This window comes from Acanthisitta chloris, unplaced genomic scaffold (assembly GCF_000695815.1).
Source record: "Acanthisitta chloris isolate BGI_N310 unplaced genomic scaffold, ASM69581v1 scaffold5283, whole genome shotgun sequence".
NCBI lineage: Eukaryota > Metazoa > Chordata > Aves > Passeriformes > Acanthisittidae > Acanthisitta > Acanthisitta chloris.
This window is the reverse complement of record NW_008664172.1, coordinates 9,552-37,505: the sequence shown is the minus strand read 5'-3', so window position 1 is coordinate 37,505 and position 27,954 is coordinate 9,552. Positions and strand designations below refer to the sequence as shown.

The 27,954-nt window shown below is 43.7% G+C and overlaps 1 protein-coding gene across 1 annotated transcript; it reads right to left on the bottom strand.

Annotated features, from left to right (window-relative positions):
• Window positions 1–3,208: 3,208 nt before the first annotated feature.
• Window positions 3,209–27,447, bottom strand: SH3YL1 (SH3 and SYLF domain containing 1; the record flags this gene model as incomplete). Its single annotated transcript, XM_009071219.1, has 9 exons — window positions 3,209–3,408; window positions 19,016–19,072; window positions 19,769–19,841; window positions 20,510–20,654; window positions 21,245–21,373; window positions 22,441–22,553; window positions 24,952–25,016; window positions 25,480–25,593; window positions 27,337–27,447. Coding segments are annotated over 9 exons (1,007 nt in total), but the record flags the coding sequence as incomplete, so codon positions are not given.
• Window positions 27,448–27,954: the final 507 nt, after the last annotated feature.

Below are 27,954 nucleotides of genomic sequence, written 5' to 3'. Positions count from 1 at the left end.
AGTGTGCAGGGGTGTCACCCAGGCCCCATGGGCAGTGAGACCCAGCAGTGTGCAGGGGGTGTCACCCAGACCCCATGGGCAGTGAGACCCAGCAGTGTGCAGGGGTGTCACCCAGACCCCATGGGCAGTGAGACCCAGCAGTGTGCAGGGGGTGGCACCCAGACCTCTGCAGGTCCCAGGGCCACAGAGATTTCACTGCTCCAAGAGAGGGGCAGTGCCAGGATGGACTGTGGGCACAGCCCGTGGCTGCAGCAGGGTCAGCACACTCTGCTTCACAAACTCCTGACATTTAGGGAGCTATTTGCACTTCACTTTAGATGAAACCAAGAATCTTTTCTAAAGAATGAAGCTTACTCTTTCCTTTTGTTTATTTTCCTTACATTAGTTCTGGCATGGGAAAAGCCAGGAAGGTTTTCTTTGCATTATTTCTAATTTAATTAAGAGCAAGAACCAATTAAAAACTCCAATGGTTTCCCATGAACTTTGAGACTGAAGTGTTGGATAAATTTAGATTCCCCATACAACCTAATTTGATTTCAAAATGCCCTGGCCAAGGTTTCAGAAACAGATGCTGAAAGGTAGGAAGTTGTGTCCGTTTTTAGGTGGCACAGAAGGAAGGTATAAATGTCAGAAGTTCACAATAAATCAGCACAAACAGCTGCAGTTCAGCTCCCTTCAGATCAGTCAGCTCTTCAAAGATCGACTGCAAATGTGAACCATTTCTTTGCCTTCTGTAGGCACAGGCTCTGTGTTGACTTGACAGAGATGTATGCAGGATGGCTCTGAGCCTGTAAAGTTTGACTCCACTTGCAAAAATGTGGCTTCAAAATTTGTGCAGACAGAAGTAGAGCTCCTGCAGACATTTACTGAGCTTTTAAAGGAGAAATGGTTTTTCAGGGAGATGCCAGGACTCAGTCCTGTTCTCCCAGTTTACCAAGGCAAACCAAACAGGACATCACTGAGGACATTCAGTCAGACAACAGAAAAGAGTATTTCTGGACACCGTGGAACTCAAAGTTTGAAGCCTATAATATGGCAAGGTTTCCTCAAAGAAAGTCCTGCTGGGACTGCTGAGGGTGATGGAACATTGGTCTCACTGTGCCTCATGGTGACATTACCTGCTGATGCTGAGCTCAGGGCACACAGCCCTAACCATGACCTGTCAGAATCCTGTGCTCAAAACAAAGCTGACAGGAAACTCAACTGCCAGACAGAAAACAGCAGCACAGAACAAATACAGACAGCTCCTGCATTATAAATACAGAAATTACTATTGTCTGGTTGACTGTGCTTCAGCAATAAAAACAGCTGCTTTAGATGCTGAAGGCAACTTCTTCTGAGAGCAGTGCAGCAACAGGGTGTCATGCACAGTTATTCCTGGTGAGTATGTGAGATATGGAGCTGCTGGGTCTATGACACTGTTACAAATCCTGTCCACTGACTCCTGAGTTGGGATTATTTACTGTTTTCTGGCCTGAGAAGCAATAGCTGCAGTCCGTGAAAGACAGGTGAACACAGAGCCTCTTTCTCACCTCAGGTCTGCAGAGGTTACAGCACTCCCACGGGCACATGCCAACCCCTCCACTGCAGCTGTGTGAGCTTATGCAGCTCCTTCCCATGGCTGGAAAATCTGTGGTGAACACCTCCCTGTGAGCAGCGTGGACCGGTGTGGAGGTGGTGCTGACCCATCACACCCATCTGTCTGCTGGGGAGGCAAAGCATGCAAAGGATTTGCACTGAAAGCAGCAAATTCACTGCACTGTGGGCTCAGCCTCTCCTGCCTCATTCCCAGTTTGTTTATCACACGTGTGCGGCCCAGTCTGAGAGCAATACAGAGACCTTTCACCAGGGGGGAGAACACAAGGATTTCCGGAGGAGGAGTCTTAGCCTTGCCATTCAGATGGAAGAATTCCCAGCTAAAGATTACCTGACAGATTAGTAGATCATGACAGATCAGCTGTAACTTGGCTGCTGGAACGATTGTGCACACTGATTTTCTGCCACTCATGGCACCGTTAGGAGAAACAAGGACGTAATAAAATGCACTTTCAAGTGGGGAAAGCTGAGACTGATGGAACATAAATATCATCTTGGCATTACCTCCATGTAAGAGGCAAATTCAGCATATTCAGCAACAAGAAAAACTAAACTGGTTCTCAAGACCTTCAAGTGCCATTTCACATCTGCTCTAATTTGTCACATCAACTTCAAAGTCAATACCTGTAAAATGAAGTTGATTTACAAAAAAGACCTCAAAATTAAGTTGCAATCTGAGACTGATAGTGTTGTGCATTACTATGGTATATACTCTGCAGAAATATCTTCCCTCTCTTACTGCTAATAATGCACTCTTTTCACTCTGTAGTTTACACTGTCTCTTTCCATAGAGATTAAACATTTAAAAAGTCTCAAATGGTCCGAGGCAGGAGGAACTTGAGCTCACTTGTGAACCAGGCAGCGATTTCTCTGCCTGAGGAACAAGTTCCTGCAGGAATCAAGGGACATCATGAGCCCACATACTTTCTGTGAGGGACTATTCATGCATCTGATTAAACAAACTTTCAGAAGTGCTTAAATTCTTCAAAGATAAAGGTAACAAACGACTATCAGAGAAGCTGAACTGCTTCACTGTCACAGAGCTGCTTAGAAAAGGTGTTTGTGTGCCCAGCAATGGCAAACATCAGGGACCAATCCAAAGCAGTTGCTAAGAAAACCTGCAATATCCAGAGTGATTTTGCAGCCAAACTTAAAAGCAATTTTGCCTGGCATACCTGTGAATAAATACCTGTAGTCAGCAAAGGCAAAGAACTCCAGCTCCAAAATGGTTTGAAGCAAATTTGAAAGTATTTATTACAGAAAGAAACCATAAATAGTAATTTAATAGAAATCAGTGTTTTTTCAGCATGTCTAGCTCTAAACTGTTTGCAGTTTGTCCCTCCTATAAAATATAAATCCATACAGCAAGACAGAATTGCAATTAGACACAAAGTGGATTACTTTTAATATGGCAACCTGCTCAGAAATAAAACTCTCACAAATTGACTGTCACCTACTGTTTGTTTAAGGAATAAGTTTAGGGGAAGTTATGGCCATTCATTGTTTTGTTGGAATGGTCTCGATTAAATATCTCATTTCAATACAATCTGAAAAGCTAAAATATATTTTTGAGAGTAAACATTACTCCCTCAACGTTTTGTTCTTGGCAAGTTCAGTTGTTACTTATGGCAACATAATTGGCTGGAAAGATGCCAGTTTGTCCTCCTATTCTCCCTTCCCACCAGTCAAACTGGGAATTTGTTTTGGTTGTCACCATGATTTTGTCTCCAGCTTTGAAAGTCAAGTCCCCTGGCTGCTGCCCCTCGAAGGAGTACAGTGCTGTCACTTCCACTGGGCCACTCGAAGGGTTCTCTGAAAGCAAAGAGAGGAAAGAAGGGAGTTACTAAACTGCACATACCCCGAGTTCTGAAATGACAACAGAAAACAGTGACAAAGACACCCAAATGATCTACCTAAGCATCTAAACTGCTGGTTCCCCCCCTCCATTTCCCCTGCACTCCAGGCAAGGGCAGTGTGGATCCCAGTGCAGTGAAGTACCAAAGATCACCCACTTGCCCACCCGGTCGGAGGCAGTGGGAGCAAGAGGTGTGAGTCTTCCTGAATGACTGCTCAGGCTGCAGCTCTGGTCTGTGTGCTCTGGGACAGTCTCTGCACAGAACTGCACAGCTACAGCAGAGACCTGAACTTCTAACCCCAACTCCAGACCTAGGGTGGCAAACACAAAGGGTCCAAGCACCTCCCTTCCCGTTCTGCAGGGTGTGCAGTGCCTGGGATTTGGTGTATCCCACGTGTCAGAACTGGCTGTGGCCTGACAGACTGGGAGTCACTGGGTCTGCACAGTGGTACTTTAGAGCACAGGTACCAATGGCTTCGACTCCCTTCACACCAGGCTCTTACCCAGCTCTTTCTGGGGGTGGAATCATGCCATGAGACTCCGGATGGAGCACAATATCATCAGAATCTTGGGTACTATTATCCAGGCTCCATTCCTGTCGACAAGTTTTAGTCTCTATCTCAATGTTTATTACTACTGAACTTTGAATCTAGGCAAATACCTTCTTACTAGCAATTCTGTTTTCTCTCAATCCCTTTATCTGTCTGAACTATACGAGGCAGTTGTGCCTGTTTAATGTTGATTTAGAAAACAGTTAAGTCTCGTGCATGAATGCACCTGAAAGTGAAAAATGGAGGTGCAGTGCAAGGCTAGTTAAGAGGAAATAATGAAGATGTTTACACAGTCAGGTGGAGAGACCTCAGGCTGTGCTCTTCACACGGACACGATGGCTGCACAAATGCTCAGGCATGCAAGACTAAAGGCTTTTAGCATCTGCTGCACCTGATTGCTGCCAGAGCTGTTGTGAAGGGGAAAGCTAAGCTCTAACTGGTCCACACATGGCAAGCACAGAGCCAGAAAGGATGGCGAGAGCAGCACTGATACAGCTTTGGTTTTTTGCAGTCTGTCCTGGACAACCAATAGAGTGTGGCTAAGGGTTGGGCTCCATGATCTTACAGGTCTCCTCCAACCTTGATGGTTCTATGATTGTAAGATTGTATGATACCCACAGATCTTTTCTTCTGGTTGCTTTTATCATTGAAAAAAAAAAGAGGAAAAAGTCTTTTCTCCCAAGGCTCACAAACACCACCTGCAGCCAAGAGGCCGGAGAAGAATAACACAATACAAATGCCTAAAGAGCACAGATGGTTTCCACAGCACCTGTCGATGTGTGTGTTCATCCTATGGCCACTTCTCTCCTTCATGGCCTTGTAGCAATTGCCAAAGACTGACACAAAATTTTTGGCATGTGCTGGGAGAGAGTTGGTTGCAGAGGTCAAATGCTCTTTGTTTTTCTCGATCACAGTCTCTCTCCTGATATCTATGTTCATCATCTAAAGTCACACATCACTACTTCTTTCGATGTGAAGATACAAATATGTCTACCAGGTCCTTATTGCCACCAGTTCCTCCTACCAAAAAGGCAGCAACAGCCTGACAGACTGAGTATTCAGCAGTTCCATGACCCTGCTCCAAGAGTTCGAGCATTTGATACAGTCAGGATGGTAAAAAGTGTGAAGTCAAGATATTCTGATTGAGGAAATCACAGCAAAACCCACAAAAGAAAAAGATGCTTCTACTTTTTACTCCCAGTATTAATTGGAGAATAGCCAGAAAATACTGTGGCTCAGGAACTTTGAGTCCTTAAACATATGTTTCCATCACCGAAATGTTCAAATGAATAATCGCTCAAGGAGGAGAGTTACTATATATTTGTAACTGCCCAAAATATGTTAATATACTTGGAAAAATAAGATGTTTGACAGCATGAAAGAAAAGACTGAAAGTGCTGGAAGTGATGTGAGAGCTTCCTTTCAATATGTTTGAAAGAAGAGCTGGGAAGAGCACTATAATACACTGTGCCATAGCAATGGCAGCAACTACTAGTTACCTCCTCCAGGGATGGACTTGCATTAAGACTATGATTCCTTTCACACAAACTACTGAGTATTCTGAAATTGGCTCAGTAAAAGCAGGAAGAAAACCAAAGGGAAGCTAGACAAACTGAAGCATGAAAAGGTGGAAAAAAAGCAGCATGTGTGAGATATTAGAGCACAGGATGCACTTCAGTATCTCACATCCTTGATGCACCATGGCCATGCCTCCAGTCACTGCTGGCTCTGCTGTGTGAGCAAGGTGGTTTCATGCCTTCCCCTCCCCACACCTTGCCCTGGGCACGTGTGTCTCCACAGAGACCTCAAGGCACTGCAGCTGAGCACGGACAGGCAGTGCTGTGCCCTTGCCCCATTGCTACCTGCTATCATTTAAAAGTATTTTCCAGCTTTATTCCTGCCAGCAATCTCATAACCATTTCTACTTCATTTTCCCTAGCAGCTTTTCCCCATGCTATAGTGTCATGTTATTTCTCACAAAGATTCTACTTCCTGTGTTTTAATTCTGCAGTTTGGTAGCCCAAAGCAGACAGAATGTGTATTTATTGCCTCCAGATTACAGCATCCCATGCCTCATATTCACATGGATCATCCTAACAAATAGTATCTCAAATGAATGTTCTGTTATGAAATCTACCACACAGGTTATCAGGAGCTATTTCACATTCTCATTTCCCAGTGAAAGGCCTTTAGATACAACTGTTCTTTTCCACGTGAAGGTTGCTGAATGCACACACAGAAACCACATTTGCAGCTCACACAAGATGGTGCTACAGTGCTACACACAGCACATGCTGCTGAAAGCTGGAGACTGATGAGTGTGCACCCTGCAATAAACCCCAGCTGCACTGTGGAAACCCCTCAGGGAATGCTGTGTGCACGCACACAGACCACGCTCCCACCGACACGGTGGCCAGAGAAACACAGACATTCTGGGGGTAGATCAGTCCCTGTAGCAGCCAGCACGTGTTCAGTGCTCAGCAACAAACTGCTCTGACCACAACCTCCTCTCATCTCCACGTGTGTCATTTCAAACACTTGTCGTGACTGACTGTGCAGGGAACTGAGCTCTCAGGCTCCACCATCAAACACAGACCTGTTCAAAGAGAAGGGTGAAAGAACTGAAGGACCAGAGAGGTCATTTTGTGGAGATCATGGATTTATGTCCAAATGTGAAATAACAATAAAAACCTTTGGGGTGAATCAGCAAGGTGACTGTCAGAGCAGATTTTTTTGATGAGGAGATAGACACGAGTGAAGTAGTCAGCAAATGAAACGGGGAAGGGAAGGAGAGCAGAGAACACTGGAGAGGTGTTAGTGATGCAGCAGAGCCACTGAAGGCTGAGCTGGATGCAGAGTGTGTGATACAGCTCCACAACACTGAGCTAAGGGTCAAATCCAGTTAGAACCACCACAACAAAGTGACAGAAACTAACAACGCAGAGCGAGCAAAATACAGGGATGTGTACACAATTTACAGAAACTTACAGAGGGATGCAGACTGTGAATATGAATGGATGTATTCCAAATCCCAGAAACCCAGAGCCACACACATCACACAATATTGGACACAGATGTTGCTCCTCAGTTTGACAATCGCTAATGAACAAAAAGTCATTGGTTCTATAAACTGTTTTAACGTTAGTGAGTTTGGAAAGGAGAGAAGTCTCTGTGTACAATAATGAAACCTGCTCCAAGGTTACAAAGAGAAGGAAAGAAGAAAGTTAGTAAACAGCAAAGTTAGGAGGGAAAATAAAGATGTCTGTGATTAGTGCCTTTGGCCGTTCCCTGACTGTAAGCAGAAACACTAGCACAGGAAATAAAGGGCAAAGCTGTTTCAAAGAGACTGAGGAAACAAGTCCAAAACTGACCTGTTGATACTAACTTAGGAAGCAGTTATGTCCCCAACACAGAGAGAAAAGTTGGGTGCCGAGTTGTCTGGTACAATGATAACTCCTTGGCTCTTTTTCTCCAGAGAATTGTGAAGCTGAAATCACCAACAGCCTCAGGGATACAACACCTTGCTCAAGAATGAGGCAAATCCAGCGCGTGGTGATGTATGATCAGCCACACTGGGGAGGATCTACTGCTTACTGTATCCAAACTCACCCTCCTGGTTTCCATCATATTTTCAGTCTATCTCTGAACTATTACGTAGAAGAGCCACAGTGAAAATAACTTCTGAACATAAAGTAATGCCCTACACAGACTTGATTACTTGGGTGAACTGAGTCAAAGCAGCATTGGAAGGGAACTGAGGGGAGTGTGTGGAGGAAAGATGTAAGGTTAGTGCTGGGCTTTTGAGGAAACCACTAATCATTCCAACATCCCAGCTTCCTGCCAGCTGTTCACTCCTTTAATGTCATGCCACTACTGCATTTTGTAACTGCTTCAAAGAGCTGTAAAACAGGAATGAATACTAGCTTTACATTTAAAATATGTCAATTAATAGTGGCTTTGATCATAATAAGCCTGATGAGTCACACTCTGAGCTAGGACAAGGAAACAACAGAAGACACACTGTGTTGATACTCTAGAAGTATCAGGAACAGTTCAGTATCTGAAAGCATGAATGCAACCAAGCTTGTCTCCTCAGAAACAAAGCGATGGCAACTGTTCCACTTGTGTTGCAGTAGCACTCAAATACCCACAGAATGCCCCTGAAAACACAGAGAAAGATACTCTGGGATGTAAAGAAATGAAGCTACAAAAGTATGCAATTGCACATCATTATTTACTACATGCACACCTACAAAAATCCCAATCCTCTGTGCACAGCTCATTTTTCCACTCAGGAGTTTAGAAAGCAATCACAGTGATAAAAGCTGCACCCGAAACCAGCACTCTGCTACTGAAGCAGACAAAACATGGTGTGTGGTGGGTGTGACTACCAGTCCCAACATCTCATCACATCTGAGAACCTCTTGCACATCGCATGGAACTCCGTTATTAGAAAGGAATTCTAGAAGGCTCATTCACTGCCTGGAACGTAAACAAAGAGAAAAAAGATTTTCAAAGTGATGTGATGGAGTTTTGAAACAACAGTGCCTCAAAGTATCCCTCTATGGCCACAAGCAGTAATAGGAGCATGCCAGACACAGGATCTCATTCCATGAGACTCGTGGAGAACTGGCACCCTGGAGATCAGGACCTCATTAGGTACAGTTCACTGGATGCTTATACTTTGGGATGTTCTGTGGATGCAGGAGGAGTCTACTGCCATTGATAGGCCATGTTCTGACAACATTTGAAGCCCAAGGTTTTACTCTTTGTGAGTAGCTGCTAACAAACATTATTCAGGTAATGTGAGCTTTGGCTCCAAGCTGGGGATCAGAGCCACAAAGGGAACACTCCTGTTCAGGGCTGGGATGCACAAAAGTTACACCAAATTGCTGAATTCCCTAAGTTCCCATGTCATGATAGGCAGAAACAAAACACAACACTAAGATTCCCTTCCTGGGCAGTGTCTGTTCTCAGGTTTATCACCAGCTCTGCCTGTGATGGGCCTAAAGCAGCAGCATCCTTGGAAAGTGGCAAATGAGCTGTTTGAAGACTTGAAGTAAGACAGACAGGGAAAGGCACTGAGCTATTACACTGAGAACAAGAGAGCAGCAAGCTAAAAGGTGTCACAGCTTTCCTCTCATGACAAGACAACGTCAGCCAGTGGGGCTGGGGAGAAGGGAGCAAAGCAGAGCCATACTGCAGTGTATCACACACCGTGACTCCCCGAAGAAATCAACCTTTGGGCTCCTATATGGCAACCAAATAATACATGTTCTAATGGCTGCTTAGGAAAAGAAGGCTCCAAGCAACTCTCCAGCAGAAAGAAGAACAGCAGCCCAACTGTATCCTAAATAACAGAAGTCATGAAAGCAATTTCAGCTCTTGAATCAGAGCAGGATACAGATGAGCTCTTTGCTGCACCTAATGTGCTCATCTGCCATATTCTCAGCTCTCACCTCGCAGCTTCCAGGCCAAGAAGAAAGGATTTATCTCAGCCCCTAGAGCAGAACAGATGGATACCTACTCACAGATTTCATTTTACTTGTTTCTGGACAAATTACAAAACAAATGTTTGTTCAGTCTTATAAGTGAAATCTCAAATGTCCTGTTCACATTAAATTACTAATTTCCTTAATGGCCTTTTTAATTTTGTTTTTTAAATGTAGACTCACCTCAAGAAACCTTCAGCATACACAAAACAACAACCTCAAATCTCACTGAACAGATGTTTGGGAAGGTCTAGATATGCACAGTAGATTTGACATTTTATATCTACAGGTACTAATCTGCTATAATCAGATATATTCTGCACAGATACTTGAAGTGTGTCATATGCCACCATTGATCCAAAGACTCTCCAATAGTGCTCATCTGATCAAAGGTCAGGAGACACGATACTCAGCAAATCACTCTTGGCACAAATAATCTGTCTTAGCTGCTTCTTTGGCTTGTTTTGGGTGAGTAAACAAACCCATATGTCTTCCTCTACTTTCTGAAATGAGCTTATTGAGAAACTCGAAGTGTTTGAAGTCCACGCTGAGACCTGAAATGAATTAATTTTTCATGATTCAGAAGATGAGGATGGACTTCTCGGGCTGTCACTGTGGAAAAGCAGCACTGCCCAAGGTCCCACAGACCTCTGTCTGTGCTGGCAGTTACACAGCCCTGCTCTGCACAGGGGCAGAGGGCAGGAGCAGCTTTGCTCTGTCCTGCACTCACTTATGGACAAAGCATTTGTGCATATGCAGAAGAACTGATGCCTATTTTGTTGCAGCAGCTGCAGGGTTAAGGCAATTTCAAACCCAAAGAATCCCAGAATGGTTTGGGTTGGAAGGGACCTGAAAGATCCTTCAGTTCCAGCCCCCAACAGCTACATTCCCCATTAACAAAGAAACGGAAAAGTCTCCTCAAAACAAAGGTAGCCACAGATGTTCCGTAGAAGGTACAGCACCTTCAGTGTGCTCCAAAGGCTCAACAGCAGGAAATTCATCACCAGTGGCAAACCTGTGTGCATGAAGGGAGGTATTACACACATGTGTGACAGGCTCACAAGCCCCAGAGAAAGGCTCAAGCATTTCTGGCCATCTCAAGCTGAGATGGATCGTTTCAAAGCAGGTTCCATGCCACCAACTTGTGTCGCTACTGAACAGTGTCATGTCTAGCAAACAAAACTGCTGCTTTCATTGGTGGCTCGATCAGACTTCACTGTATTTAAAGTTCAAGTTACTGTGCAAATTTAGCTCATTCAGTATGAAACATATTTCGCTGGTTTTGAGTTTCTGGCCTACTGGGGAACATGCTGGCTCATCATCTTCAGCTGCTGATGGGATGCTTTCTATCTTTGTTTCAGCACACTCAGCTCTTGCATTAAAGTGCCTTTTTGTTAAGCATCTGTGGATGCATTTGATATTGAGGATATAAAAAAACCCACCTCCTGCTTGCAAGAGTCAATTCTGCGACAGTACTTTTGCTGATTACTTTTTGAATGTTTTCAAAAAACAGCTACATTCTCATTCAAGCTGAAATGGTCAAATAAACTGTATCAGGCTTATCCGTGCAAACTGCAACCTGCAACATCCACCTCCACGGGATGAAGCACCTTGGACTGCCAACATTGCTCACTGTGTGTTCAGACTACACTGAGCACAGCCAGATTTCACAGAACAATCACTACACCAGCCTGGCCAAAACGTGCAGTTATGACGAAGTTCCTGAAATGCACCATCAAACAGTTCTGCAATTTTCAGCGGAAATCTGAGAATGGTATTACCAATATTCTCGGTACTTTTATGAACGTGCAGAAGTGCCATGCATGCTTTGAAGGCAAGTGCAATAGTGGGTGTGTAGATGCTCATTCAAAAGAAAAAGCTTACAGTAACTACATTTGTGACAAAAATATCTCTTAGCTCAAGCATGACGAAATTTGGGCCTCCAGATGGGATTCAGCCACTGCCTCACATTCGTCCAAGGTGCCACAAATGTGAATGCAGATTCTTCCCTCAAAACTCCCCCCAGACTGTCTCTGCTGTGCCATACCCAGCTGTGCCTCTACTCTCACCCTTCCTCCTCCTCCCGTCGCTGTTGGCAAAGGGCAGAACTGGCAGAAGGGATGGAGAAGACTCAGCCTGAACCTTACGACAGGGACAGGCATGGATTGTGTCCCAGGGCAAGTTTTTCCTTCTATTCTTCCTTACAGAGGAGTTTTCTATTTTTAACCTTCTTTTGACGCCTTCCTTGCTAAATATCAAAGGAGCAGCTAAAGCACAAACACTGAGAGAAGAGGCAGAAGAGAGGTGTATGAACAGATCAGTACTTCCCTCCCTTTCTGCATGAGCAGAAGTCAGTTCCAGCTGAGCTTCTTACAGAAACAAACAACTGGAAAAGGAATATGTGAAAGTTGCCTCACATGGCACCGAAATTGCTAATGAGAAAGAGAAACCCAGTGGAATATAACCAGGGAAGCCTCCATGCAATCCTTGCCAGGCCTCCCCACAAGCTTTGTGAAACCTTGTCCTTTCACAGAAGTGAAAAAACCTACTTTTTAAGCAGGCATTTCATGAATCTGCTAAAGCACTGACCTGCACTGCTTTCCAAAGGCCTCAGGTGAGACTTTAACCCACACCATTTAACATCTGTATGTTCCTGTGAACAGGTTTAACTGCTGTGAATCAGAATTAGCACCTAATGGTGCTTTACACCTCAAAAATAACCATGGATCACACTGAAATTTTCCTATGATGTAGCTCTAATTTTGTAATTTTTATTCCAAACCATTAAAAAATGTCAAGAAAAACTATTGTTCCCATGCCAGGGGACCTGGTTGATGCTCAGCACAACAGCTCTGCCCACGCTCACACATCAGAGACCCCAATTTCCTTCCAGCCTGACCTCAATCTCTCTGTGCCTTGCAGTCCTTGGAGTTAGCTGATTACAGGCATGGAGTTATTTGTTTCTGTGTGACCACTGAAGTCCTGCATGCTCCATATTTTGCTCTCAGCTGGCCACAACATAAGCCATAAGCAGCTTGATTATCTGACTTACCACATCCATGACAGTCAGAGTATGATCCCAGTAAAAGTGAATCAGGGATAAAAATAGTCTCAAAAATAATTTCCTGGGATTTCCTGGGTTTGGTTAGTATTAAGAAAGAGCTCATAATAGCAAGAAAATTAATACTGTGGGGCACCACCAGATGGATGTTTTATTTTTCTGTAACTAAATATAAACATGTCACAAGTCTTGCCACGAAAAACACAGAAATAGACCAAGCTTAGCTAAAACTCTTTAAACAAAACAAAACCCCATACTTTAGGTTACTAAATGAGTCGACAATGTCAGGAAGGATTATGGCAGAAACATCACATATCTCACTTTGTAAAAATTTTCTGAACCAAATACCTATTTGTGGCACCGAGTGGTTTTACAGTATATAATCTGCTGAGTTCCTCAGGGAATTACTGCATAGAAGGAACAGATTACTGCACAGCTTGATGAGGCTTCTTCCTTACAATGTGAAATACTTCCACTTGATCCTACAGCAAATCTCTTCCTTTCTTGGAAAAGGAGCAATCCGTAAACTGAAGAACAAAAAGTGGCTTTTTGTCCAGTTTCAAATACATAACACAAATCCACAGCACCTAAAGGAATGTCAAAATATCTGATTTTATCATGTTCCCGTGGATGATTTAATTCCCAGTTCACGAGGAAAAGGTATTTTTCCCCTCACTGTGAACCATGGAGTCTTTATCCGTAAAAACCCCAGTTCTGGATTCCTTCTCCATTCCAGGTCTATGCAGAGAGCAGGTACAAAACAAAAGTTAAAAACTTCCGATTCAGTTTTACTACGATTCAAGTTGGCGAAGAAAACTTCAGAACGATGACACCATTTTAAATCACCTTGATGCAGAACAGGCAGAGAGAAGCCAATGCTGACAATATCCTAGAAAGACAGACTTGGAGCATATGTGTTCTGACAACAAAGAAAGTTCAGATATCACATGGGGAAAAGCTCATCTGAAACCACAGACACAGCTGAATTTGACTGGCTTCAAAATGGACGAAATATTTTTACTCTCCTGTTGTGGTGTTTGGTCTTGATGAAAACAGAGATGCCCAAGTCAAAAGCCACTCACGGAGGACACTGGGGCACACATTTCTCTCCCAGTGCAGCTGTCAGAATGTTCCTGTCAGTGGAGCTGCACAGAAATACAAACAGTTGTATGTTGGATTCCAGCTGAACCCGAGATGTTCCCAAATACTACTGGGTTTGTTAAAACCTAGTTGAGCAGCATCTGAAGAACGAGGACATTGCCCAGGTCCATGTTTAACAAAGCAGCCTGGGTTAAAGCTGCACAGAGTGATGCAGCTCCACTGCAAACTCCATGGTTTGGTGACACTGTGCTAAACGGGCTCAGCAGGGCACAGGACGAGAGGTACTGACTAATGCAGAGACTGACAGAATGGTGCCCATGCTTCAGGCTGTACTTTCTTTGCCAAGTTTGATCAATATGATCCTAGGGGGTAGTAGCTCTAAAAACAAGATAAGTCAGAGGGAAGCTGAACTGCAGAACAGGCATGTGAGTAAAGTAAGTGAAACAGGAGGTGAAATCATCAGGAAAAATTATGCTAGGGCCCTCAGAGAGCTGGAAAACAGATTATTCTCCTCCAGCTTTTTCCCTCAGAAGCAGCCTATGAATTCTCAGTCCACACAATTGTGTTGGCTTAGTTAAAGCATTTTTAACTGGCCACAAAAATCCATACTGTACTTACATGCAAATTCACACACAGAATTTCCTCCAGTTTCCTCGACAAAACACATTTCAGGAGGCATGAAAATCTGTCACGGAATTCTCACAGGAAACAGATTTCCACAGATCTCCTGAACCATCTGGCATTCATAGATTACCCCAAGAAACACTGAGATCATCTCTGAAATGACAGAGAACTGGGCCAGACCTGATTCCTGCAGAACTGCAACCACCAGCAGCAGCTCTGGGGTGGATGTGGGTACCACAGAGCACCTTGTGGCACCACCTAATCCAAAAGGGCTGGCATGGCCTCGACAGTCCTAACTTTGCAGGAAGGCTAAAATAAGCAAATGAATAAATAAATAACAGAAAAGACAAAGACTGGAGTTTAGTCCGAATTCATCGGAGCTTTTAGGAGCCCAAATGTTACTGACCTCAGTCAGCTCACAAGGCAGAACTTGCTATTTGTAACACTAATTAAAATCTGAGAGAAAAGGGAAAATGACTTATGACAAAGAGCTCATCAATCTGTTTAGTAATCAAAGGAAAGATCAAGGAGGAACAAAAAATGATTTGATTACAGCACAAGTGTCTCGAAGGGAACAAGAAGGAAACACAAAAAGCCCCTCTGGGCAGGAAAGGCTCTTTAACAGAGCAAAAAAAGTCCTGACAAACACTGTCTAAAAGCTGCAGACAAATTCACATGGGAAGGCATGAATTTTTAATGGTGAGGCTGACAAATCACTCAAATCATCACTGAAGGAAGAAGGTTTTTTTATCATCGTCTTAAAAACAGCGACAAATTTCTCATCTGCCTCCGTGTCTTCCTCAGAAGGGTTGATGCAGCACTTCCTTCATGCAGGAACACAAAGAGCTGCCTAATGGCACAGCAGCAATCTGCTAATATCTGATTTCACTTTCAAAGCTAGAGGTTTCTGCTGAAAAAAACAACTAGCTACAATCCATACTTTGGGGTTTGTTACTCTAACCAAGTTTGGGTGTGATGATTCTATGCATTCACCAGTTCAATGTCTCCAGGCAGATAATCTCTTCAGGCCAAATCAAAGGGCACACCTTTTTCTCAAGGAGAAATTTAAAACTGTTCAGTTCAGGGACTCATGGAAGGTAAGGAAGGAAATGTTTCTGAGAGAAATGTACAAAAATCCATCCTTGAACACCTCACAGCCACAAGCCCTTACAGGCTTCCTAAGCAAACCAGGTCACTGCTCAAAAACTCAAACAACAGCCTTATTTTGGCCAAACTATGATGAAATACTCACACTGCTATGGAGAGAAGTGGGTTTGTGTTTTGCCTTACAGCACTGTAGCTGTTCAAAGGGAACACAGGACTGGGAAGAGGCAGAACACGAGGCAGGTGTGAGTTTTTGAGGCCAGAGAATTCAAGCTCATGGTGAGTTTTGGTAGTTGTGAGTGAACAGTAGAAGAACAGTCGGAAGAAAACAGTTTCTTGCATGTTCATCCCCACTCCTGCCTCAACTCTGTGTCCCGGTTGGTTCAGCATCTTGGCAATTTTAAGTGATTCTTTTCCAAGCCAGTCCCTTTCTGGTTAGCTGAGCTGAAAGAACAAGTGGAAAAACATCTGATCTCTGATTCTGAACAAACTGTGGCCGTTAATGGTTCAGTTCTCACCAATATTCACCTCGACATGGCTCCTGCCTTTACTCAGATCACTCCTCCTGCTGCTCCCAGCTCAGCCGAGGAGCATCATCCCTGTGGCATTTCCAGAGCTGCCAGCAGGGCAGGCAGGGAAGCCAGCTAACCCCTTAGCTACACCTCTGGTTACTTGCTGCTCCATGGCCAAGCAGAAAAATCTGGAAATCATAACACTAATGAAAAACCAGTATCTAGCATTAGATATTCCAGTGTGACAAACTATGAACCTGATGTATCCAAAACAATCCGTCCTGGTAAAATAAACCTCTCCTGCATCTGCAATGCCCAAGCAGTCCACTAAAGAATCACGGGGCATTGGCAGCACAGATGTGGCACTGAGCTCTGAAGAAATCTTGTATCCAGACAAAGAAAACCAGGTTGTGGCAATAAAGCTTGGAGGAACCAGTCAGCCTTGTCAGGGGACAAGTAGAAAGATGAAGCCCCAAACCCCTAATTCTCATAAGAGCAAGCCATGAACTTTCATACTCATAAGCAAATCTAATTTCTTTATTTAAACAGGCTCCAGAAAAATCTCTACTACTGTAGGAACTTCACCCTTCACTGGACCACAGTGACTGCACCAGCTGTTAGTCTGCTGGGGATTTTGGTTTGGGCTTTACCCCAGAAATGTAAAAGGTCTCTGCAATTTTTAAATTGCATTTAAACAAAGCCTGTGTATTCCCAAGTTTCTGGAAACGCTTGAAACATTACTGAACCTCATCTTACAACTAAATACATTACCTTAAGCATTACTCAGTTCCATGGAAACAATCTACTTGTACGTGAGTTCAAGTGTCACATTATCAGTTTAGCAAACCATGTTTTTCTTTTATCATTCCTGCATTGGAAGTAGGTTATATTACATTGCTTATCTAGATAATTCAGGTCCACATAAAATAATTAAAAATGTTTCATCCACAGATTGAGCTCTTCTTCCATCTAATGAGAAGGTTTCAACCTTCCTACTACTTGTGTAACTGCTGCCAAAGCAAAGTGTGGTAACACAATGCCACCTTCCCCCTTCCCCAGCCAGAGGTGAGTCCTTCATACCTGCAGCCTGGACAAGCTCTTGCTCAGCATCAAAACCTACCCCTGCACCGGCTATGACACCTAAAATGCAGCTTCCTAAAGATTAGATTAATTCACTCTTCTATTAGTTATGTAAATGTGTTTTTTAAACTAGAAAGACACCAAAAATCCTGAGCATTGCTTTTTCAGGTGGCTGTAGAAAATCTGTGGCAGCAACTACCTCCTGCAGCAGGGAATGAACCAGCACATGCTATAGCTGCTAGGTAGCTCTGGTGAAATCACTGGGATTCCTGACAGGAGGTGTGACCTTAATGCTCCTTCTGTTTGTCCCCAGCACTGACACACCCTTTGCTCCTGGTGTGAAAGGGCTTGCAAAGCTCCTCCAGCCTCCCATCAACACATGGAGGCTACAGTGTTGAAACACTCAGGGAAACTAACTTCGGCCTTAACTTCTCCCCGTGCTAAGAAAACTTTTTCAGCCTTAAGAAACAGTCCTGTTGATTGAGACAGCACTTGAGCTGTTAGCTCTGGAAATCCAGTCTGCAACAGAGAGCAGAACATGCTGTGCCATCGCTTACACCAGACCCTACTGTGCCCTCCACAAAGGTGAAGCCTGTGTGTCTCCAGAGACTGACAGGAATCCTCAGCAGCAGAATGGCTGGGTCTCTGTTTGCACTTCAAAGAATCCTGAAAGCCATCAACAGTTGGGCCGGAGAAGGTTTGACCTTGTCACTTGCACCTGAACAGCAGAACATCCCCTTTGAGAGAATAAGCATGTGCAGGCTTTAGAAACCTCTGCTCCATTCAGCAGGGCTTTCTCAGGACTGGGATGCCTTAGCTTTAATGGCCAGCAGGCCAATCCTTTCTGTTTGGATGACAGAGCCACCATTCTTTGCCTGGGGAAGGTCCCACAACAGTTCAAGCTCTGACTCTCAGAAGTCCCAGAGCTGCAGAGCCACAGCAACAGCTCAGCCTAAGCTCCCCCTCCCAGACACACAGACAGCACATATGTAGGGAAGAGATGAAAAAGAATGCAAAGACTGACACATAATTTCTCTTAACTTTCAGTGAAAACCTCTAATTACTCTGCCTGAAATAGACTTCTCACTGCCATCTATTACCAAGCTTGATTTTAGATGTTTTTCAAAAGTGGAAAAGAAATCTTTTGTTTCATTTTGTTTCCAAGTGGTGCCTGTGACACTTGAGAATGTGAGGATACATATGGTTCTACATATGTGAATATGCAATGTCTTGGTCTTGGTTTGAATCTTAGCAGAGACAACTAACACCTGTCAATACATTTCATGGCAGAAATCACTTATTTCTCTGACTTTGAAACAGCTAAGACTTTCACCAGTGAACGAGCAGAGTCTTGGTGGGAGAGAACACTAAGCAGGTGAATGGACATAGCTATTGATTTCATGATACTTTTTTCCTAGCAGATCACAACTTTGTGACACTTCACAGTTCAAGAGATACATTGTAAAAAGACAGAGTAGGAGTCTCCTGTTAGGGCTGAAGTTGCTTTAAACATAAGAGCATCAGGACAGAACAACAAACAAGCAGCATCTTTTGCATAATTCAACTGAATAACTATTTCACCTCAAAAAAAAAAAACCCAAGCAGCAATGTGATCGTGTGTTTACGCCAGAACAATCAGACATGACCTGTGGAAGCACTTTTAAAATTGAAACAGGAATTATAGTACATTGCATAAGGTCTGGGCAGAAGCTGGTTACATCAGCTTTCTTTGGCACTTCAATTAGGTGGTAACATGAAACAATTTTACTACTACCACTGCATTTTCAAACTCACAAATAGAACAGGAAAACTTCTGCTGTTCAGAAGAAGAACATCCTTGTGGGAACACAAAGCCAGGGAACAGATCATGTTTGTGCAGTATTCTCAGGAGTGCATACAAGGCCTGAGTCTCACCTGAACACATGGACAGCAGAGGAAAATGTGTATGACCAGACATTGTTAGACACATTTCAAAGTACTTTTAGGGCTTCTCAGATTCCACACTGCATTAACAAAGTAAGGATAAGGTTAGTGCTTACCCACAGATGCATAATCACTGGGGAGTTCAGGATAAAGTTTGTTTGTGTTCTTTTTAGCTAAAAGAGAAAATAAAGTAGCAACTTATACCACATACTACCTACATCGCTATATTTCATATACTGCTTTTTCAATAGTGTTCAATAGTGATAACATGATTGCAGTTACCTAAGGAGCAGTGCAGAAGAAAGAAATAAGGACTTTGTCTCATATCCTTGACCAGAGAAATAACACCAGAAACTGCCCAGTAAAACCTCACTGTCCATGAAAGCACTTTGTCAGACCAATGTCAAAGAGCTGAACCTGTCCCTCTTCTGCTCTGCTGTAAGACTCCTACTGACCAACAACAGTGACAACCTAAAAGACAAACACTCATTTCCAGAAACCAGAAGTTTCTAGAACTAAGACTAGCAGTTCCTAGCAGGACTGTTCTTTTTACTAAGAAGTTCCTTTGTACCATGGAGCTTCTACATATCCAACGACCATGAAAGATTCTTTTGAACTACTACATGATTCTGCAACTGCTGCTCTTGAAACAAATGTGTCAGAGAGAGAAGGTTTGTTAACATCTGACAAACAAACTCTTTATTGCTCATGGCACTGCCCAACATGCTTTCAGTGTTTGTCCAAGGAGGACTGTTAACAACCATTTTTACAGAGGCAGCTACTGCTATAACAACTGCACAGTATTTATTAGCCTTAATGTCCTAATTTCACAGAGAAAATGAATCAATCATCATCAAAACATTTTTCACCTGGTGCTGTAGGTCTGACAGCAGGTTTAGGTGGTTCTGGTCTGGATGCTGGTCTAGCAGGTGGGTCATTTACCTAAAACACACAAACTTTTATCAAATGGTGCATCACATCTGGACATAGACTGTGACTTCAGAGCCCAGAGGTAAGTCAAGTTACACTGAAAAAAACATTTAAACCCACTCTTTCTCCACTGAACTGGTGTGAACTCAAGAAGCACACTGAAAACTAGTGACATACCCCCGAGACTAAAGTAATTCACCATGGGTTTAACAAAGCTGAAAGTAAATAATTGGCTGTCAGGAACATCAACATTTACAGGAAAACACCTTCTACAGTCTCAGTGTTATACTGTAAGCATGATTTTTTGAATGGAAGACAGAAAAAGTAGAAAAATGAAGAGTATCCACACTGAGTTACTGCAGAGTAACTTGATTAGGAATACTTGAACAAACGTTTCTAGTCACCACCTCAGACCTGACAATGCACCATTAGAAAACAAGGACATACTCTGCTATTCTGGAGGATGCAAAGTAAAACCAGCCACATTCCTGTCCACGAGAGCCTTGCAAGGGAATACTCAAATAAAGGCACTACAGACCTGCAGCACCTGCTGTGAATTCAGGCATCCAACAGAGAAGTTAGCAACTGCCACAGGAACATCAACACTGACTAGGCACAGCTCAGGAACAGAAAAAGTCTATGTGAGAAAGAGGTGCACAAACCCTTCTTTGCTCCCTTACCGATTTTCCTGGCTTGTTCTTCTGCTCTTCACTTTCATACACCTCAGTGAAGGATGCTAGAGTTTCATGGAGATCATCTGCTTGAGCAGGAAAAGGCACATCCCCGAGCAGGATGGCACTGGCACGGATATCCTGCCCATAAAACCTGACACAGAACAGAGAGGTATTTGATCATTATTACATTTCAAGTTCCAGACAAACTCACCCTGTGCAGATGCTCCTCCCTGTCCATCCCTAGCCCTGCATTTTTCCTACTGATCACACACTGAGAAATACTCTGCTCCTGGGTACATGGTCTGCATCAGCTAGGCCATCTGAAAGCCAATCACACAGCAACCTGAAGAAACACTCCCCTTCTGCAAAACATCATAAAAGATCCCTTAATGTAGTAAAATTCCTTGATGGAAACACCAATTGGATAGCAATTGGTAGGTGACCTCACTGCCTGTATCTCAAGCTTGTCTTGCTCTCCCCCCCACCCTGCTGAGCAGGGGGAGTGACAAAGCTCCTCGGCTGGCATACCATGGCTAGCTGAGGTCAAGCTACCAAAGACAAATCATCTCTAAACATTCAGCATCACCTCAGTAACTACTGAAAGTTGTCTAAGTTGAAGAAGCCCTTGCCCCTCAAGAAACTCTAAACAGCACAGTAAGCTCTGGCCAAAGTTTCCCAGCTGAACATGCTCACTCTGTCACTGAGCCTGCACTGGCTCTTCCAGCCTTGCAGAGAACTCACTTGCGATTTGTCTCTTTCCTTTCGATTAAGCAGGTTCCCTCCAGAGACACCCCTGCAAACAGCCCTCGAGACTTGCAGTATGTGTAGACAGCAGCAGAGCTTCGCAGGGCAACATCCCCTTCCAGGTTTCTAGAAGGAAAAAGTTTGGGGTGATGTTCTTCAATGTGGCCTTGCAACGCCAACAGCTACAGTCTGTTCATTTTAATCCTGCTCAAACTCAGCAAGACTTTCACTCCCCACTGTTCTCACAAACTACTGAACACATGCAAGTGGGTCAGACCTGAAATCCATTTTCAGTTCTTATTTCAGCCTGGACCCAGTACAAAGCAGTTCAGTGCTTTGATAAGGTTTCCTCTGAAGCACAGAACACTGCCTGATGTGAATGCTCCACATTTGACCTCCTCTTGCATTCAGAAATCTGAAAACTACCCACATTTTAAAATGATCTAATTATGTTTGGACTGGTGACTGGAGCTCTACCCAATATATCCAAATCCTTCTGGATTTTATGGTCAACACAAAGCATTTCAAGCAAGGCCTTATCACACCTCAAAAGAACTGGAAGATTACAGTATTTATCATACGTGGGATCACGTAATATTTTAGGTCTGAAGACAGTCAACTCAAAATGGATGTAACATCCTACTGAGTTTAGGTCTGAAGACAGTCAACTCAAAACGGATGTAACATCCTACTGAGAGCAAGCAGGTTGTTCTGGGCTTTGCCTGGCCAGCTTTTTAACAATTCCAGGGACGGAATTCCACAGACATTCTGAGCAGCCCATACCAGTGCTCAATTATGCCGTGCCAAAATTCTTTTCTCATATCCAGCCAGAACCTTCCTTGCTTCAGTTTATGACTACCACCTCTCACTGTTTTGCCATGCACCACGCACAGAGAACTGAGGTCTGTCTTCTTGGTGATCTCGTGGTGGGAATGCAGCCTCCTAGAAGAACTCATGGAGCCCAGCAAGCACTCTCAGCAAAAAAAGAGCCAATCTCAGAACACTTTCCTTCTACCAAAAAATTACCTAACCAGAAGAAGAAAAAGGGTGACTGGCAAGAGCAATATGAACCAGTCAACATACAGGCTGCACAGGTTGCTCTGTACCACATCAGAACAAGCCAGGTCGATGTTTACACACAGCTTTAAAAATTATCTTCCATACATCCCAAATTTGGGAAGTATTGTACCCACCTCCCCAGAGGTCCAATTGCCACAGTAAGATTTCCTCCAAGTGTGAGATTCCCTCCTTTGGCAAAAGCTTCTACTGCTCGTTCATGATTGAGGATTATCACCAAGTCTGAGACCTGTAAAACACCAGATCAAAGCACGAGGCCTTTTCGGATGGAAGAGCAGCACAGGAGAGGCTCTTCCTTTCTTCTGAAGGATTCTTTTCAAACAGCTTTTGTAACGCAGTTGATTCTTTTTCTGCAAGGTATTTTGAAACTCAAAATCCTTCCAATTACTTTTGTGGTTGAATTTGAGTGATTTTTGCCAAAGTGCTCAGTATGCAATAACTGCGATAACAGAGATCCTATTTTAATTCCAAATTCCCTGATTAACCAATTCCTATTTCCTGTGGCTTTTGCAAACAGTTACGAAGGCATTTCAGATGTAAATCACTTTGATCCTTTCATAATCCAATTAATAACAGCAAGACAGAACTTATTAAAGAAAAATTACTGTCCAAAGAGCAAACAGCAAAAGGATACAGGTTTTCCCTCTACTGACAAAACTTTCTTTCCTTGACAAGGGATGTACATACACACACAGATACAGATGTGTCTTTGTGTGTGTATCTATGGGAACCATTAATCAGTTTTGAAGGACTTAAATATGAGAGGTACTCAGTGCCTCCAAGAACCTGTTAAACCAAACAGCTGAAGAGGTAACCATGCATTTTTGAAAGATGGAAAATAAAAAAACCACCGTTTCAAAAGGCTTTATTTTTGCGGAATTGTGACATAAAATGCACACCTCAAAGAACTTCTATGAGTATTTAAGCTGAGGCCTCTAACCATCAGCACTGTGAAGCTGCAGCTCTTTGATTTAACAAATCTCAGCAGAAGTCTCCCACAACTCTTCTTCCAAACTAGGGAACATTTTAAAGAGGGAAAAAGTCTTTCAAACACGTGCATGGTCCCACAAAGACCACTCCTGCCTGCCTGAAAGCTCAGTAAACATACTACATGCTGTAAAGAACCTCACAGAGCTGCTGCAGGGTCAGCCTGTTCAGCACTGCAGGTTACACTTATGGGTTATCTTTCCAACAGCTACCTCCACTACCCAAGGACTGCTGCACCTGACCTGTCACCTGAGGGACTGCACTGCAAGCCAGGTTCAGAAAAAACTTTGCACTTACCCCGAATTCCCAACAGGGGCAGCAGGGAATACAAGAGGAAATAGCAGATTATTTGCAAAACAAGGCTGGCCTGGAAGCATTACACACAGCATAAGAGAGGTCTTTGTTATCAGCCCCCTGGTCCCCTCCACCCCACCCCCGACCAAAGGGGGTGACAGGAGCAGCTTCTGAGTCACCCAGGGATGGAGAGAGAACATCATTCAGGATGCTGCTAACTCCTGCCCATGAAGAGGATGAATCCACTGCCAAAGCTATGTGAACCCAGAATGAGAAAACCATCGAGGAAAGTGTATCAATTTTAAATCTGGTCTTCAATTTGGGGTACCAAGCAGTTTACTGTGACTTCTGATGTCTGTGGTTTCCTTCTTGTTGTTTGAAACCATCCATAAGTACCACTATGGCAACTACAACCTCCCCTCCAGGAAAAAATTCAACCAGTTCTGCAATGTGTCAGCTTTACAGGAATGCTGGAGTTGGACTCTGGGCTCCTAAGCCACTAAGGCACTTCTGGATAGCACATATGTTCTAGAAGAAAGAAATCAGATTGTGTGATCATAATGCCAGTAAGGAAACAGCATTTTGTAAGCTGGCTAAAATTTCAAATGAAGGGCACAGTGTTACTCAGAAAAAAGCCCTCTCACAAACAGCTTCTGTGCTGAAATTGTTTCAGTATCAATAATAAAAGGCTGCATGAATCTAAAACATCAGGTGGGGATGATTCAAGGAAAATGTTCAGAGACTAATCGAAACACGCGTGGAGCCTGTCTCAGGGTCTTCAGAGGAAAAAAGGAAACCAAACACCACATAAAACAAACCCTGGGGCTCACACTCAGTGTTTTACAATAGATTCAGACCCTGTCCTCACAAAAACCTAAGAAAATGCCCCAGGTGTGAGTGGGAACGTGCCATGAACGCACAGTAACGCTGGCTGGACTCCACTTTACTCCACCTTCAACTCCTCTCACTGTCTCTGGCCAGAGGAGTCCTTGTGCTCTCCAACAAACCATTTGACACAGTATCAAGTGCAGGACACTTTCTTAATTAACTCCAGTCGGCTTATATGTGAATACTGGCAGGAAATCTTCCACCAGTGAAAACTCATTCTGCTAGAAGTGAGAAATCAAGGAAACTGCTGTTATGTCCCTTCTCATCTAAATCTCCCCAATTAGACTGACAGGATCAAAACTCCTGTTCTGTTTGTCTTGCATCAATGAATTTTACAATAGCTGGCTTTTGTACAGAAAAGGAGATTCTATATCTCACTAACATTGAGATCTTTGTAAATGCATTTTAATTTCTTGCAAAAAAAGTTACCAACGAGTATTTCAAACGCAAAGTTGTACCTCGATTCCAATTTCAAATCCACCACCAAGGCCAGCAATTCCTATGGCAGAAGGAGCAGACCAGGCTGTCATACAAAACAAGATAAAAGTACAGGATTTTAACCACATGTTACAAGCAATACTCAGTTTAGTATCACAGTTAAAAACGCTAACCAATTCTCTATTTTAAACTGTTCAGAGCCACTACAATAGAATCACATCGCCAAAAAGTTGCATCCCAAAGGAAGGGATTTCAGAAAGGCAAACCCTCGTGATCTCAAAGAATCTTTGTCACAAATTACTTATCACACAGTTGCTCATAATTGGGTACAATTTCTTTCATGAATTTTAAACTATGTAATTTATGTTTCACCCTTTTCCACACGGAGAGTGGGACCATTTACACCTGGTCAGAGCAGGTACAGCCAAACGTTGCCACTGCTGCCCTGACTCCTCACATGTCTGATGTTACAGAAACAAATCATGAGGAAAAACATTCTCACTTCCGGTGACTCTTCCATGCAGCACAAAAGGCAAACATGCACTTACTTCCATTGGGCAGCCGAGCTAAGACGATGCCACTGCCGCCGCGCGCGGTCAGCAGGGACCCGGCCCTGATGACAGACAGCACTGCCAGGCCTCTGGCCTTGGCTATGACATGGGCTGAAATGGAAAATCCCTCAGTCAACATCTTGAAACACATGTTTAAAGACGAGGGGGAAATAAAACTCCACACGTAACAGTTTTGAACACGTAAGAGTCAAATTACAAGCTTAAAGGAAACTGGGAAAGGTTTGAACTCATAGTGACACTTCCAACCCATGTGAACCACCAAGGGAGCTGCAGGTCACATTAGCCTGTGATAATTTATATGTTGCCACAACTGCTTCACCTGTTCTGATTAGCTCACACAGAGCTACTTTGCTTAGTGCCACACAGGCTGAGTGAGTACCCTCAGCAAGGTAAGCAAAACCAGGCAGTGAACAGCTGACAAACAAGTCTCCATACATTTTTGGAGGACCCCAAATTTAAACCACAGCAACACAGAATCACAGAATCAACCAGGTGAGAAAAGACCCCCAAGACCAACCCTACCATGGTTACTAGACCATGGCACTAAGTGCCACATCCAGTCTCAGCTTGAAAACCTCCAGGGATGGTGAATCCACCACCTCCCTGGGCAGCACATTCCAATGCCTGAGCACTCTCTCTGCAGAAAATCTCTTCCTATGATCCAACCTAACCCTCCCCTGGCAGAGCTTGAGTCTGTGCCCTCTTGTCCTGCTGCTGTTGCCTGGGAGCAGAGACCAACCCCCACCTGACTCCAACCTCCTGTCAGGGAGTTGCAGAGGGTGAGAAGGTCTCCCCTGAGCCTCCTCTTCTCCAGGCTGAACACCCCCAGCTCCCTCAGCCTCTCCTCATGCCACTTGTGCTCCAGTCCCTTCCCCAGCCTCGTTGCTCTTCTGAAGTGTTTGGTTGCCTTAAGAGATCATATTTTTAGAGAACCATTTCGTGGCAGTTTTGCTGTTGCACACATTAACAGAAGATCTCAGAAATCCTCTTCTATGAGGGGAACCAACACCTCCACCTCAAAGGAAAAAGAATCATGCAAGTAATTTTATCAATATAGTCATAATTCTACTGTCTGACAGCAACTGTCTCTTACTGTAATGTTTCCTTTTATTATGCAGTTTCAGAAAAAAGCTTGTCTCCATGTTAAATCAGCACCAACATCCTCTAACATTATTATGATAACCCAGGCACAAAATGAAATTTGTTTTTTAACCACAGTACTGCATTCTGTCCAACACCTCTACTCCAACTCAGTGGAGCTGTAACTCCTCTCCTGTGCAACATCCTAACCAGTTTATATCCTCAGAGAGTGTGCAAGGCTTATTACAGATCTTCTGCATCAGAAGAGTTGTGAATTCAAAGCCACAACCAGCAACACCAGATGAAGGAAGACATGAGGAGAAAAACAGAGTAACAACTGCAAGAATCAAGAGGACAGCAGCAAAGAAGAGTGCTTAGTCAGCATGAAAGGAGAAATGAAATCCTTCAGCTTCCTTTCACCCAGCCCATTTGATAAACACTGATACTCAAGGACTAGGTCTGCTGTTCCAGAGCAGATGTACAGGCTGAGCCCACACAGTCCACCCTCCCCAGCACGAAGCCTTCGTGTGCAGGTGCCCTGTGGGTCAAACACTCACAGCTCCTCTCCCAGGATGTCACACAGCAAACAGAAACCCTTTACTTCCCAAATGTTTCAGACAGGTTAAGGCACTCGGAATTTTCACCTATCTCTAGGATGTGCTCAGGGGCAACAGAGGGAACTGGTAAAGTGCCTGGCTGCAACACAGGGGAGTGCTGGAGGTTTTACCGAGTCAAAACGTTCTCTTTACTCACGAGGTATGATTTTATCTGGTCCATTTCTAGAAGTTATCTCTGTAAATTCACGCAATATTTTAGCTGCCTTTTTAGCTTCTGACTTCAGGTTGGAAGGTATAGGGTTATTCACTGTAAGACATGAAAGAGATAAAATTATAGCTGTGGTCAGCTCAGGACATCTCAGACAAACAAAACAGTGTAACTTGTATGGGAAAAGAGTGAAATAAAGAGTAAACCAAACAAACAGGGAAACAGCAAATACAAGGAATTATCTTCTGCCTCAGACTCACATTTTGCCTGAGTTTTAACAGAAGACACCACTCAGGAAGAACATCCATGCCTGGTTCTTTTGTGCAACCTGTTCCACCAGGATACACACTGGTAACAGCAAAGGTGTTGGAGATACATCCTCAGTTGTTCCTGCCACTATTTATTTGTTTATTACACACGAACATGTCTAATACTTTTCCAAACCTGCAGAATCTCTGCCCCCAGAACTCCTGCAGCAGCAGTTCACTACCTGCTACTCAAAGAAACATGTGACCTCCTCCAAATCACTCTCCTGGTTCCAGTGAACACCTGCTAGCTCCAGACTCACACTCTGTGGAGCATCCAATGTGTTCTGCTTCCCACCAA